Source organism: Carcharodon carcharias, chromosome 10, assembly GCF_017639515.1.
Source record: "Carcharodon carcharias isolate sCarCar2 chromosome 10, sCarCar2.pri, whole genome shotgun sequence".
Lineage (NCBI taxonomy): Eukaryota > Metazoa > Chordata > Chondrichthyes > Lamniformes > Lamnidae > Carcharodon > Carcharodon carcharias.
The window spans coordinates 156,936,413-156,951,480 of record NC_054476.1 but is presented as its reverse complement, the minus strand read 5'-3'; the positions used below and the strand labels follow the sequence as shown (position 1 = coordinate 156,951,480).

Here is a 15,068-nt window from a genome sequence, read left to right as displayed (position 1 = left end):
ACCAAGCAGGTAAGCACTTGGATTCTAAAATTAGCTGGTTGATGATGTTGGCACAATAGTTTTTGGGTACTTATAGTTTTAATTTCCTATCTCTTCCGAACAATTTTCTCTCCCTTCTTTGGTGTTGGCTTTTACTCAGGTAGAATTCCAAAAATGTGCTCTAGTATCTCCTTCCCTTCTTCACGTACCTTCTCATAATAAAAATACATATTGCAAGTCATTGTAATAGCTTGGCCAAGTTTCCTTTGGGAGTTGGTCAGCCCAGCAAATACCACCTGCCATATCATAACAATGAATGTTGAAACATTGCATTTTGTTTAGCCATTCTTCACCTTATTACCCTCACTTTATATGTATTCTGTATAATCCCATGCCTTACAAGACTGTATATCATCTGAAACAAAAACAGAATTACCTGGAAAAACTCAGCAGGTCTGGCAACATCAGCGGAGAAGAAAAGAGTTGACGTTTCGAGTCCTCATGACCCTTCGACCGAACTGAGTTCGTCGAAGGGTCATGAGGACTCGAAACGTCAACTCTTTTCTTCTCTGCCGATGCTGCCAGACCTGCTAAGTTTTCCCAGGTAATTCTGTTTTTGTTTTGGATTTCCAGCATCCGCAGTTTTTTTGTTTTTATATATGTATATCATCTGACTTACTACGGGCTTTGCCACATTACCTACAATATATCAAAATGGTACAGAAGTGCACTATTCCTGATTTAGCATCATATTTTCCCATGTCATGTTCTGGCATTAGACTTCTTGTTGGCTGACATTTAAAAAAAATAAAACTCAAAACTTTATGCAAGCTCAAAAATCTACCAAATCCGAAATGCATCCAATCAGACTCATTCAAAAATTCAAAACCATTTTCACCAACAATTTTCTCAGCGAATTAAATTTCTAATGGCCCAAATAAGCTTCATAAATAGAAAAAAAAAGTATTTCACAACTAAATTTACTTGCTAAAACATTTTGAGCCTTTGAGCAACTTCTTCATTGTTTTATTTGTAGGCGTCAAACTTTCTCCAAAGCCTGGGCTTGAGGTTAATATCTTAACTTTCATATACTCTTGTTAGTTGCAGGGAAATGTGCAGTTTAAGCATGTACAGATTTTCCCGGTAAAATCCTGTTACGGGAGTTATGATAAAAGAACCAACTTTATGGTTATATCTCAGAGTATAAAAGGATTTGAGTTTTCCTAATCTATCCAGTATTGTAATTTGCAGATACAATTTTGCAAGTTATGGACTGTTATAATTTAGCTCAGAGACACAGCTAACCAAAGCGAAATAGATAGTGTGTTTTCTTATCCCAGCTTGATTTTATTTTCATTTCCAAACGAAAAGGAAATTAATTGAACTTTGAAAGGAAAAGGCACGTGTTATGAAATTCATAAGTAGCTCTCTGTGAATAAAAAGGTAACACTAATTAATTGCTACTGTGTCAGAGACAGATGATGGTGTCTCTCGTCATCCTAAATTGAGAGTTTTAACCCTGAAATTGCCCCTTTTGCTCCTGTTTTTCACTCAGAAAATGGGTGCAGTGATAACCAATTTCTACCAATGTATTCTGATTTCCCTGTGCAATACTAATGGAAAACAAGTGATAAAAAGGCATATTACATCCCCAATGGTTCAGCTTGTTAATCCACTGAGTAACTTGGCAATATAGACGAGCAAGTCATGAAGTTCAGTTGCTAGTCTACACTGAGTTAACTGCTAACATGGTCAGCTGTAGAGATGCTACTATTGACTTCAGTGCCTCTGGGATAAGGAGCAGAAAATTGGTTAGCACTTCTGATCCGCATACTTCAAACCTTAATGGAAATGAGCAAGTGCGAGTGAGGACAGGTTAGGGTTTGACTATGCAGCTAACCACGACTGAATAGCCTGAATGATAATTCTCAGTCCAGCACGTTCACAGATGATGTAGAGTTTTGTAAGGCATGGGATTATACAGAATACATATAAAGTGAAGGTAATAAGGTGAAGAATGGCTAAACAAAATGCAATGTTTCAACATCCATTGTTGTGATATGGCAGGTGGTATTTGCCAGGCTGACCAACTCCCGAAAGAAACTTGGCCAAGCTATCACAATGACTTGCAATTTGTATTTTTATTATGAGAAGGTATGTGTACTGAAGTCAGAAGTAAAGATTTTAAATATTAAATTAAAACATTTATTAACAAAAAAAAACTTAAACACACAAAAGTATATTTACATGGTTAAATTTAGTCTTATAACATTTCCCAAAAGATTTCTACTTAGCTAGACCGACAAACAAACACCCTTTTCAAGGCAATAGTCCCTATAGATTCTTAATCTATAAAACATCCAGTAATATTACTGCAAGGCACCCACTGTTGCTATTAGGGAGATCTTTCACAAGCTTCTCTCTCCCTCTCACTTGACAATGAAAATCCAAGGCTTGTAACAAAACCTTGCTTTCTGGACCAACCGGACACTTCTCTGGGGTGGCTAAAGGCTACTTCTTTCACAGGTCTGTCTTCCTGATCACATGGCCACACACACCTCATACAACTTTCAATCTTTCCTTAAATATATTTCTTCCCTTTCATCTTTACCTTTCTCAAGAATCTAAAAATCTTTCATATTGTCTTTATGGCCACTACTTTCAGGAAAATAAACTTAATAACTTTGCTTAATTTATTTATGATCTTCGCAAGTTGTAAAGCTACCTGTTTTTCTGTCTTTGAAAATCAATAGCTAAAAACTCACTCCTCATTTATCTCCTGATGCAAATCCCTATTTATGTTGTATCTACAGGTATTCCCTTTTAGCTCTCACATTTCCACTTCAAAATGCCTGCTTTATACCTAACCATTTGATGATTTAAACGTTGTAGTCTGACTGCCTTCAGTCTAATTAAATTAGTCACACACACACACACACACACACACACACACACACACACACACACACAACATACACACAGTCCCTGCAAGCATGCTTCACAATATCCCACAATAACATAGGAAAAAATGATATTTTCTTTACCTCATAAATGCACAGTTTGCAAGGGCATCACTTTTAAAATGCTAATTCAGGCTGAGGAAATTACACAGCAATCACATGTTGCTGATCGATGGGAACATTATGGCCAGTTTTCTGCTAGGCTTGTGCTGAAGGGGATCTTGTAGAAATATATTTCGTCAGTGGCACTACCACGTTCATTCATGTTATGTAAATGACAACATAAGAATAAACTTGTCATTTTCTCCTGTGTCACCCAGCAGCAAAGACTGATAGTGTGGTGATTTGGTGTGATTGGCAATCCTACACTGCTGGATTTTGAAGGGTCACGTTATTGGTCTGGTACTAGTAGTCATCCTTTCGGTATCATTCTGAGCTTTATTAAAGTTTTTGTTTATTCATTCATGGGATATGGGTTTTGCTGGCTATGCTGGCATTTATTGCCCATCCCTAATTGCCCTTCAGAAAGTGGTGGTGAGCTGCCTTCTTGAACAGCTGCAGTGCATGTGGTGTAGATACACCCACAGTGCTGTTAGGGAGGAAGTTCCAGGATTTTGACCCAGCAACAGTGAAGGAACGATGATATATTTCCAAATCAGGATGGTGAGTGGCTTGGAGGGGAACTTGCAGGTGGTGGTGTTCTCATGCGTCTGCTGTCCTTGTCCTCCTAGATGGTAACAGTCATGGGTTTGGAAGGTGTTGTCGAAGGAGCCTTGGTGAGTTACTGCAGTGAATCTTGTCGATGTTACACACTGCTGCCACCTGTGCATTGATGGTGGAGTAACTGAATGTTTTTTGTGGATGGAGTGCTAATCAAGCACTGGATGGCTTTCAAGCTTCTCGTGATTTTGGAGCTGCACTCATCGAGGCAAGTAGGGAGTATTCCATCACACTCCTAACCTGTGCCTTGTAGGTGGTGGGCAGGTTTTGGGGAGTCAGGACTATAGCTAGTCCAGTTCAGTTTCTGTTCATTGGTAATACCCAGGATTCAGCAATGGTAATGCCATTGAATGTTAAGGGGCAATGGTTGGATTCTCTCTTGTTGGAGATGGTCATTGCCTGGCACTTGTGTGGCACAAATGTCACTTGCCACTTGTCAGCTCAAGCCTGGGTATTGTCCAGGCCTTTGGACATGGATTACTTCAGTAACTGAATAGTACTGAACATTGTGCAATCATCAGCGAACATCCCCACTTCTGATCTTATGGTCATTGATGAAGCAGCTGAAGATGGTTGGGCCTAGGACACTAAGAGTCAACCCCGTTGCTTATGGGTCTGGAAACCAAAACATGACCAGGTAAAGATGGCAGATTTCCTTCCCAAAGGAACATTTTACAACAATCAACATGATTTCATAGCCATCATTAGATTTTTAATTCCAGGTTTTTTTTATTGAATTCAGATTCTACCATCTGCTGCGGTGGGATTCAAGCTTGGATGCCCTCTCGGTATCTGGAATACTAATCTAGTGACAGTACCACTATGTCACCACTTCCCCAGTTCATTACACCAGTTTTAATGTGTCTTCATAAACTCACAGGAGAAAAAGAAAGCCAGTGGAATTTGAGCTGGGTATCTGGATTACTAGTCTGATGACAATACCAATACGCCACAGCTTCCCCCAGCTCATTACACCAGTTTTAATGTGTCTTCATAAACCAGCAGATAAGAGAAAAAGAAAGCCACCACTCATGCCCTTAGCTACCTTGACCACTACGTCAGTCTGAATGAGGAAATGATGTGAAGAAAAATTATTTCAAAAGGGTGCATAAGGGTGTTCTATAATCTTCTAACTCTTCCCGTGCCATTGTCAAGATAGAGACAGGGTTGGTGGTCAGCATGGACATTGTGTGGTTTCACTTGGCCATGAGAAAGAGAGAATGTTTGCATAAGCAGCAGCAATGTTTGTCCTTACTTCCTCCCTTCTTAAGGTCCTGACTTCTCTCGGACTTGGTTCCAAGTAACCAGGCCTGTGTGGCCACTGTCCCCGTGGGTGAACCCAGACAATTGGCTGAATATTTTACTAAAGGGAGAAAATTTGGGAGAGAAGCAGCCTCCTGCCCTCCTGTAATGTCCTTATCAGCAAACTTTGTGGAAGGCAGCAGAATTTGGAATGGAATGGTGTTTGCTTTTTTGGTTCCCTTCCCTAGTCTTCAGATGCTCAGGCACAGTCACAGTGCTCAAAGTTGTGATCAGCTGACTTAATCAATAAAGAAGTATTGACCCAATTTCTTTCTTGATCCATTTTGTTTTTCGGGGAATCCATTGAATCAAAATAATTCCTAGCAAGGGTTAGAACAAGCTGCAGATTGAGCAATGGAGATTTCTTTGTCTGAGTAACTGAGTACAGTACCAGATGGTACATTTCGCCATTGAGCTTTATGGGAACCAAAAGCATCCATTTTTTTTTTTTTTTTGAAGCATGAGAGATTCAAATTCACATTTCTGAGTTGGGCTGGGTTTCAGAGCTCAGGCTGGATGAAATTTGAGGCCATTTTGGAACTTGGTCACTCGCATGGCTTTTGTTAGAAAATAGATGTCTAATCCAAATTTATAACTAAATACATTTTCCTTTTGGAAGTAAATAATGGTATTAAAGGTAGACATTGACTTATAGCTTGTGTCCTTGTGGTTATGCAGTAAACATCCCACTCAAGTCATTTATGCACAGGTCAGTGTTTGGCTCTCGTGAGGCAGTTTGCCTTTTGCTCTCTCAACTGTCAAATGGACCAGAAAGGATACACTTGCAGGAAAGTAATATTAATATAAACCAGCATGCAGTGCTTAGAAGAAACCCAGCAGAATATCCCATACTGAAAATACTTTTGGACATTTACCATAAACCGGAGCTTTACAGCTGTGTCAAGACATGCAGTATTTAGTGCAAATGATTCCTTTTGAAGTCATTCTGACTTTCTTACCTCATCAGTCAAAACTAAATAGCTACAACTGACTGAGTGACTTCAATGGCAGGCTGGGAGAATCATATTACAATCATTGCAGCATAACTGAAGAGACACATAATTAAACTACCAGGGAGAGCTGCCCTGGTGTGCTGTGCATTACCCCCCACCATCAGCATTTGCCATCAGCTGCCTATTCCCCACACTCTGGAATTCCCTTCCTAAACCTCTCTGCTTCCCATCCTTTAAGACCCTCCTTAAAATTCAGTTATTAAGCTTTCAGGCACCCCATCTGACCTCTCGTTTCACTCACTTTCTTTCTTATACCTCTTTGGGATATTTTTCTGAGTTACAGGTGCTATGCAAATGAAAGCTGTTGCTGTTGTAATGTGCCCGTGGTGACAATTTCTAATTTGAACATGAAAACGTGAACCTCTGAATGCAATTCTAGTTCAGATGTGTTGTTTGAAGTTGAAGATCAGTATCTTGATCATTTGTTGAGCTGCTGATAATTTTATACCATGATGCCCCAGAGGTCTGTTTTCAGAATGAGAAATAATTTTTGAAGTGCTTACTGTTATTGCATAATTTTCTATGGTGAGAATAGTGTGCAACATTTTATGTTAAGTGGGTCACAATTGATCATACTTAACAAGGGCTTCTATAGTAGTGTAATTTGGTGATCTTGAAAGAGCATGTTGAGAAAAAATTTCCTGGGCATGTATCTTGTTAAAGTAGGTATTAACTGTGACTATACTAAATGTCACCGCATAATTTAGAGAAAATTTATGTATATTGTTGCTCCGTGGGGATCTGTAAACCTCCATTTAAGGAACCTGAAATGGAAAAATGCTGTGGGGTATTATTAGATGTGCAGGAGAAGGGGTTGTCTTTCTGTCTGTGTAACAGAATTGGATGCTTTTCCGAGTAGGTTTATGGAGACCAATTAAGCTTCACTTTTCCAGGTTTTTTTTTAGTGCAAAGTGCATGTTAAATTGTTTTCCTTTAACTCTCTGCACCTTCTCCCAACCCCCCACTAATCAGCCTCTGAGAAAAGCTCTCTTGCCCACGTGTCTGTCCTTGGCTTGCTGCATTGTTCCAGTGAAGCCCAACGCAAACTTTAGGAACAGCACCTCATCTTCTGACTAGGCACTTTACAGCCTTCCGGACTGAATATTGAATTGAACAACTTTAGATCTTGAACTCCCTCCTCTATCCCCACCCCCTTGCCGTTTCTTCCCCCTTCTGTTTGTTTTTTTCCAATAATTTATATAGATTTTTCTTTTCCCACCTATTTCCATTATTTTTAAATCTTGTATGCCCTGCTAGTCTTTCCACCCCACCCCTGTTAGAGCTGTAACTCTTTCGAGCACAAACCCATTTCCATCTGTTTCAGATGAAGTCACATTGTTTCATAGTTTGCCATTGTGAGATTTGAACTCTTGATCTTGGGTTTACAAACCCAGTACCATAACCACTTGGCTATTTAGGCCAAGCTGCTGTTAGAGCTGTACCTTGAGTGCCCTGCCATCCATTCTTAATTAGCACATTTGTTTAGATAATATCACCACCTTCAACACCACTTTGTTCCTTTGTCTGTGACATCTTTTGATTATCTGCTCCTATCAGTGCTTGCTTGTCCCTACAACCACACACCCCCTCCCACTCCTTCTCTCTCTCTCTCTCTCTCTCTCTCTCTCTCTCTCTCTCTTCCCCCCCCCCCCCCCCCACTTAAACCAGCTTATATTTATTCACTCAGTTCTATTGAAGGGTCATGAGGACTCGAAACGTCAACTTTGTTCTTCTCCACCGATGCTGCCAGACCCACTGAGTTTTTCCAGGTAATTCTGTTTTTGTCTGAGAAAAGCAGTAAGTTTCTCTCTGCTGAGTCTCCACTGAAGGTAATCCCTCTGGCTGAAATCACCAAGGTTTTGTCTTGGGTTGGAGGTTCGTAGAACTTTGTACAGTTCATAGACATACCCTGAAATTGAGGATGAAATTTAGTAGATACCAGAGAGGAAATTGACAGTTGGAATTCTACAAACAGTACTGTTTACCAGTAGAGCTACTGCCTCCTGTAAATGCCAACAGGAAAAACAACAAGTTGAATATACTTTGCTGTCCATTCCTGCGACTGGAAATTGCATCCAAAAGTGTACTTGTTGCAGTGTTTTTCTGAACACTACGGTATTTCCTTTCTGTTTGTTAGAAACTCGCAGCATTACAAAATATTTCTCTTGACTCTCATCCGTCCAGTCTTCACTAAAGTATCTTGCATCAGATCAAAGGGCCTGAAAATAACTCTGTTGCCAAACATGCAGATAGAATTATTCAGTTGGGTTCATTACTTATTATCAAAATAGGATCATGTTCCTTTCCTCTAAGAATGCAGGATGCAGGGGTGCCTGATGTCGTGCCAGATACAACATTGCAATAGTAGTGACTTTTTAACCAGTTGCACTTTAGTGCATGAGTAGCAGCAAAAATTGATTTTGTTTTGAATATGCATCCTAACGTAAAAAGCCTGTCAGGTTTTCTCAACCCCCAATTTGTTGTTTTTCTTTAGGCAAGAAATGCTTATTACCTGGGAAAATGGTTCTTGAAACAATTGCATGATGTTGTTGATTTTGAAGAGTTAGAGACTAGTGCTACTTTCATATTAAAGGTTTAATGCCTGGGTTTGGCCTCGTATGGATGCTAAACTTAATGTGGTGTGAATAGAATGTGGAGGCTCAGATTGTCTGCAGCAAATGGGAGTGAGACACCTTCATGCATTCCCCATATCTCTTCAGCCCCTTTTCTTTCATCCACCTGTCCAATCTAATCATGAATTTTGACAGAGTTACTGCCTCAACCACTAACCCTCTCAACTCTGCGCCTAAAGAAGTTTCTCTTCTCCTCTCTTTCTTAAATCTCTTATGTTTGATCTTGTACCTACGATCCCTCATTCTGACCCCTCAGCTACTCGAAGCTGTCTACCCTGTCTATTACTATCACATCACCACATAATCTAAAACAAAAACAAAAATACCTGGAAAAACTCAGCAGGTCTGACAGCATCTGCGGAGAGGAACACAGTTAATGTTTCGAGTCCGTATGACTCTTCAACAGAACCAAGGAAAAATAGAAAAGAGGTGAAATATAAGCTGGTTTAAGGAGGGGTGGGACAGATAGATCTGGATAGAGGGCCAGTGATAGGTGGAGATAACCAAAAGATGTCTTAGACAAAAGGATAATCTATATTCTTCTAATGAACAAAGCTAAAGGACGCAAATTTAAGGTGATTGACAAAAGAACTGGAGGTGATATGTGGACTTATTTTAATGCAGCAAATTGTTATGGTCTGGAATGCACTGCCTGGTGGAAGTAGATTCAGTGGTAACTTTTAAATGAAATTGAATAAATACTTGAAGGTGAACAATTCATAGGTCTATGGAGAAAGATCAGGGGGCTGTAACTAATTGGATAGCTATTTCAAAGAGCCGGCACAGTCATGATGGACCAAATGGCCACCTCCTGTGGTATGTCATTGTATGATTCTATAAAGGTATTACAGGTTGAGCTAACCCTAACAGGGCTGAAGTTTATTTCAGTCTCTACACATGAACTTTCCAGTAGGGATCAGTAAATTATAAGCAGAAACCCTGACTAATTATTTTTTTTCTCTCTGGCCCTGACTCCAGGGAACTGAGGCCTGTTGTTGGGCCCCATACTACTCCAGCTGAGGACCACAAATTGTGCCTGGAGCCATCTAATCCATATTGATCAGCTGCTGAAAATCTACCAATTGAAACATCGAAGATGCTTTTCTCATTACTAAACTTTTATACTTCTAGTTTTAATTGCATGTAGTTGTGATCAGAAACACCAGTTTATTTTAAAATGCAAGCTCTGTGTAATGTTTAAGCTCTATAATGTTTCCTTGTTCACGTTTATCCTCAAGCATATGTAAATTCAAAATAACACTTGAATTCTGGCAAGTTCCACCTCTCTAAATTACTATTTGCAAGCTGTGTCGTGTCTCGTTCCTATTTACTATTTAATTTTTATTTGCATCCAATGATCGTAGCCCTAAGTATTTCTTGTTTGTTGTCTTGTTTGTGACTGGAGTGTTTATCTTTTCAGCCAAAGAAGCCCAAAGCCCCAGACAACCCTTTCCACGGCATTATCTCCAAATGTTTTGAACCACATCTCTATGTTTATATTGAATCACAGGATAGGTGAGTTGAAGACTTCAGCAATCAGTACTTATCTAATTCAGTCATGGGTGTTATGAACTATTGAAGGATATTGGGGTCAAAGCTATTGCTTTTTTTTATTAATTCATAGAATTTGGGCATCGTTGGCTAGGCCAGCATTTATTGCTCATCCCTAATTGCCCTTGAACTGAGTGACTTGCTAGGCCATTTCAGTGGGTATTTAAGAGTCAACCACATTGCTGTGGGTCTGGAGTCACGTATAGGCCAGACCAGGCAAGGACAGCAGATTTTTCCGACAATTGGCAATTAATTCGTAGTCATCATTTAGATTTGAACCCCAGTCCCTGGAGCATTCCCCTGGATTACCAGTCCAGGGTAATGCTCCAGTGACAATACCACTACGCCACTGCCTCCTCCCCTTAGGGCACAGAAGATCTAAGTTCAAGGTGAGCTTCATCTATGTTAACTAGACTATCTGTTAATGGGAGAACGTTGAGAACCACAAACATACTTTTTGTTTAGTTGCCAAAGGAGTGGTGCTAACTTTCATATCTTCAAAGGCTGCAACATCTTCCTTTGATTCATTTGAATGGTCCAAGTCAATTCAGATATACTTCAGGAACTGATTATCCTAAATGGGATCAAATGTGAAACTTTAGCTTGACTGGAACTTTCTTCCCTTTTTCTTAAGTGTTCTGGGAATCAGCTAGAAAGGAAATCACATTGAACCTCAATTAACTTGGTATTGGTCGCTTTGTTTAACCTGATCTCTCAGTAAAAATACATTCTGCAGCCTACCCGGTATTTTTTGTCTCTACGTCTTGAATCATTACCTCTGCTTACATTGATATAAACTTGTCTCACTTTTAAATTGAATGGCAGAATCCTCCTTGGTGGTCTTAGATACTGCCTTCAATCTTTCTTGTAGCTTCTTATGTGACTCAGTATTAAATTTTGTCTGATAGTGCTCCTGTGAAGCATCGTGTCATTTTTTTTACTGTACAGTACATTAAAGGTGCTATATCAATGCAAGTTGTTTTAAATTGCTATAAGTCAGGAAGAAGCTAAATTGATTGACAGTATAGGAAGCTCCCTGGTAGTCCAAGTAGGTAAATCTCTCGGGTATTCCACCTTCAATGTTTGTTAATTTTAGCCATGGAAAATAAATGTTCATGTTCCACAAGAACGGAATAATAACTCAACAGGATTATAGATGCCTAATTGTTGCTAATGAGTGGGAGGAAGGGAAATATTTTTAACAGGATAAGGTTGTTAAAAGTACAGCTGTTGAAAAACAATTGTCTATAAATTCTACTTTTCACAGTGCAATATATAAGAAAAAAATTTAAAATAAAAGTAGAAACTGCTGGAAGTATTCAGATATGGCAGCATCTGTGGAGACAGAAATAGAGTTAACGTTTTGAGTAGAATATGACTTCTTCATTAAATGATTCTTCAGTTCTGAAGAAGCGTCATATTTGACTTAAAACGTAAACTCTGTTTCTCTCTCCACAGATGCTACCAGACCTGCTTAGTATTTCCAGCACTCTATTTTTATCTCAGATTTCCAGGTCCGCAGTATTTCACTTTTATTTTAGCAAAGATATTAAACTGGATTCATCTTCTATAAAGGTATAATTCTACAGAGTTCAAAGGGTCATTGCATTAAATGCTGAACTTTTTACTTTGCACATGAATAATTTTGCTCTTTCATGTAGGTTTCCACTAAATTATTGCCATGATGAGGTTTAATTTTAGATTGGTTCATTCCTCCCCATATGAAATAACATTAAATATTCACAAAAACAGAAGTTACTGTTTAACTGCTGTTGCCTGTGGCAAAGAGCTTAAAATGCTCAATTATGTTATAATTCATTTTCCCATAAATGTTCTTGTAAAGGTGACTTTGCAAGTGCTGACCAGAGAAACCTGTGAAACATTTTTTTTAAGGGAGGCCAAAGTTAAATTGTGCAGATCAAACACGAGGCAGTTAAGCAAGTTCAGAAACATGGAGTTCCATCACTAATCATATATGCTGGCTTTATTTTTAAAAAAGGCTTCTAGTAAAATCAGATCTGGCAGAAATGCATAATGTGGGTTTTCCTGGAACTAAGCATACCTAGAAAAGTTGATCGAGAAGGCAGGAGTCCCCCTTAACTTGTTTTGATTAACTACTGGAGCATTGGACTCTTTGGTTGGTCCAGTATAAGGTGGGATGATCCCTTTCATGAGAAACAAATGACTGCAAGGCTGTAACATTTTAATTCTCCATCTTAACATTTTACATCAATATTCTGATTTTATTCTCAATGTACTGAATGGCACCAGTAATTAAGATGTTGCATTCGTACTCAACTTCAGACCTAGTTTTTGTTAAGGTTTTGAAATCTAAAATATAGCCTGTAATTACGTGTAGTTGTAGGATTGCACACATTTTTTCAGCATCCTATTTGACAGCGCTGCAGTGGTAATTCCTTTAGTATATTATCCAAAACTCTGTTACCCATATCTTAACTTGCTCCAAGTCCTATTCACCCGTTGACCCTATGATTGCTGACCTTTGTTGGCTTCAGGTACAACAGCTCCTCTATTTTAAAATTCTCATCTTTGCTTTCCAGCCTGTCCATTTCTCTGTAACTTCTCCCAACCTTTACAGCCCTCCTTGAGATCTCTGTGCTCCTCAAATTCCAGCCTTTTGCACATCCCTGATTTTTATTGCTATACCATTGGTGGCCGAGCCTTCAGCTGCCTAGGCCTAGGGATCTGGAATTCCTTCCTTAAACCTCTCCGCCTCACTACCTCTCTCTCTTCCTTGACAATACTCCTCAGAACCTACCCATTAGGCCAAGCTTTTTGTCACCTGTCCTAATATCTCCTTATGTGGCTTGGTGTCAACCTTTGTTTGATAATGCCTCTGTGAATATTTTACTACATTAAAGATTCTGTAAAAATGCAAGTTATTGGTGTTGTAGCTGTAAGCTTCAAGACTCACATGAAGTGCAACGCTGAGCACCCACGGATATTGGTTTATAATAGAGATGGAAAAAGATAGGAATGAAAATGTGTACTGATGTATGACATTGAGATGTAGAAGGAGAGATGGTGTGATTTTACACCCAGAGAGAGAGAATGCTTAAAAAATATTCACATGGGCTTACCCAGCTTCCTTACTCAATCTATTTTAAAATAAATACAGACAAAACACACACCAAGTTGTGCAGCCAATACATGGTTGCAACATGGCAGGAACATCACTCAGTGCCATTATGTGCAGCCTCATAATAGTATCCTTTGAAGGCAGACCTGGGTTTCTGTTGGGTCAGTCTGACTCCCATTTCAGGGTGAACTCTTGTCAAAAGGATATTACTGGCAAGTGAATGTATGTTTTTTGTGGTGAACAAGTCATTTACTTTTAGTGAATGATTGTTTCTAAATTGTGATGCAATTCATTAAGGTCATTAGTTGGTGATATAATGTAAGGAGCTGCTTATTTGTGTCGAAATTTTACTAAGCTGGATAAGGATGCAGGCTGGAAATGGGAAATTATGTATAATTACATTGATAAATTAGAAACTTGAATTACTAACTTAGAATTTTTTAAAATTATGACCTGGGCATTTCTCTCCCCTCCCAGAGCCTGTTTTTCCAGACTAACACATAGTGAAAGCTCTATTAGCCATGCTCTAATTACCCAGTGTCACAACTATACGCTAGAATTTTCACAGCCGTTGAAACTGCATAATGTTTCCTTTGTTAGTATTGTACTTATTTCCATACCCATACTGTACATGTCAGACCAAATTTTGCAGACCCTCAATTATCAGTCAATTTCCATGATGAGATTGAGTGGGGGAGAGGGTGGGGGTGGGGAGTTGTTGGGGTGGTGATGGTGGATGAGGGGAGGATCCATTTTGACATTTAGAACTACTGAACTTTCAAGGCAGAAAAAGCCAACAAATTGATACTGCTGCAACCACGTCAAACTGCAGCATGTGATTTATATATTTCTTATAGATGCGATCATGTTGTGTAAGGTACACAACAATTTGCCACAAAAGTTGCATGCATTTGCCAAAACTATCTCTCTAGTGAGTACTTAGGAGTCACACTGACCTAGAACAAAATTGCTGAGTCCTCCCTCATTTATTTTATTTTATTGTCCATTGCCTTTATCCATTTTTCCTCTTTATTTTCCTCCAATTGAATGTACCATTATTATTGAAACATATATAATTAAATCAAAGAAAATACAGCAGAGGCAGAGACCATTTGGCCCATTGCACCTGTGCCAGCCCTTTGGTAGAGCCATCGAATTAATCCCACCCCCACTGCCCTTTCCCTGCAGCCCTGTGCTTTCTTTTCACTTCAAGTATTTTCCAATTCCCTTCTGAAAGTTACAGTAAAATCTGCTTCCACCATCCTTTCAGGGAGAGTATTCCAATGACCTCTGTGTGTAGAAAAAAAAGTTTCTTCATTCTGCCTGATTGTTTTGCCAGTATCTTAAGTGTGTGTTCTCTGGTTACCAGCCTTCCTGCCGCTGTAAACAGTTTCGCTTTATTTGCAGTTTGAGTTCTGAATTCGACAGCTACCTGGGTGAAATCGATCGGAAGCAACTCCATGCTTTTTCTGATCAAAGATGGAATGTCAGTAAATATTGTTCAATCAGCAAAGTAACTTCAGAAATAGTAAATAATGCACTTTAAATAATAAACAATTACAACGGTCTTCACAAAATCCATGAGTATTATGAGCTAGATGCTCAGCATCACCTCCCCCTTCATTCAGCTAGGTGAAGCAGGAAACTACAGGTCCACACTCTGTTGATGCTGCCTGTCTGTACAGAAAGAGAGTGAAGAGCTTTTTGCACAAAATGGGAAAGAAGTTGCATGAGTCACAGCAGGGACTGCATGTTGCCATTACTAATGTTTCTGGATTTTATAGTGTATAACCTTAATTTCAGTAAGAAA

At 39.2% G+C, this 15,068-nt stretch overlaps 1 protein-coding gene across 2 annotated transcripts in view; it reads left to right on the top strand.

The window, feature by feature from the left end:
* The window catches only part of vps53 (VPS53 subunit of GARP complex), a 267,763-nt gene that overhangs the window by 125,491 nt on the left and 127,204 nt on the right, over positions 1-15,068 (top strand). For both annotated transcript variants that reach the window (XM_041197224.1, XM_041197225.1), the window contains one exon: positions 10,028-10,122. In XM_041197224.1, coding sequence (XP_041053158.1) covers positions 10,028-10,122 — 95 coding nt within the window. The remainder of the gene's footprint in view (positions 1-10,027; positions 10,123-15,068) is intronic.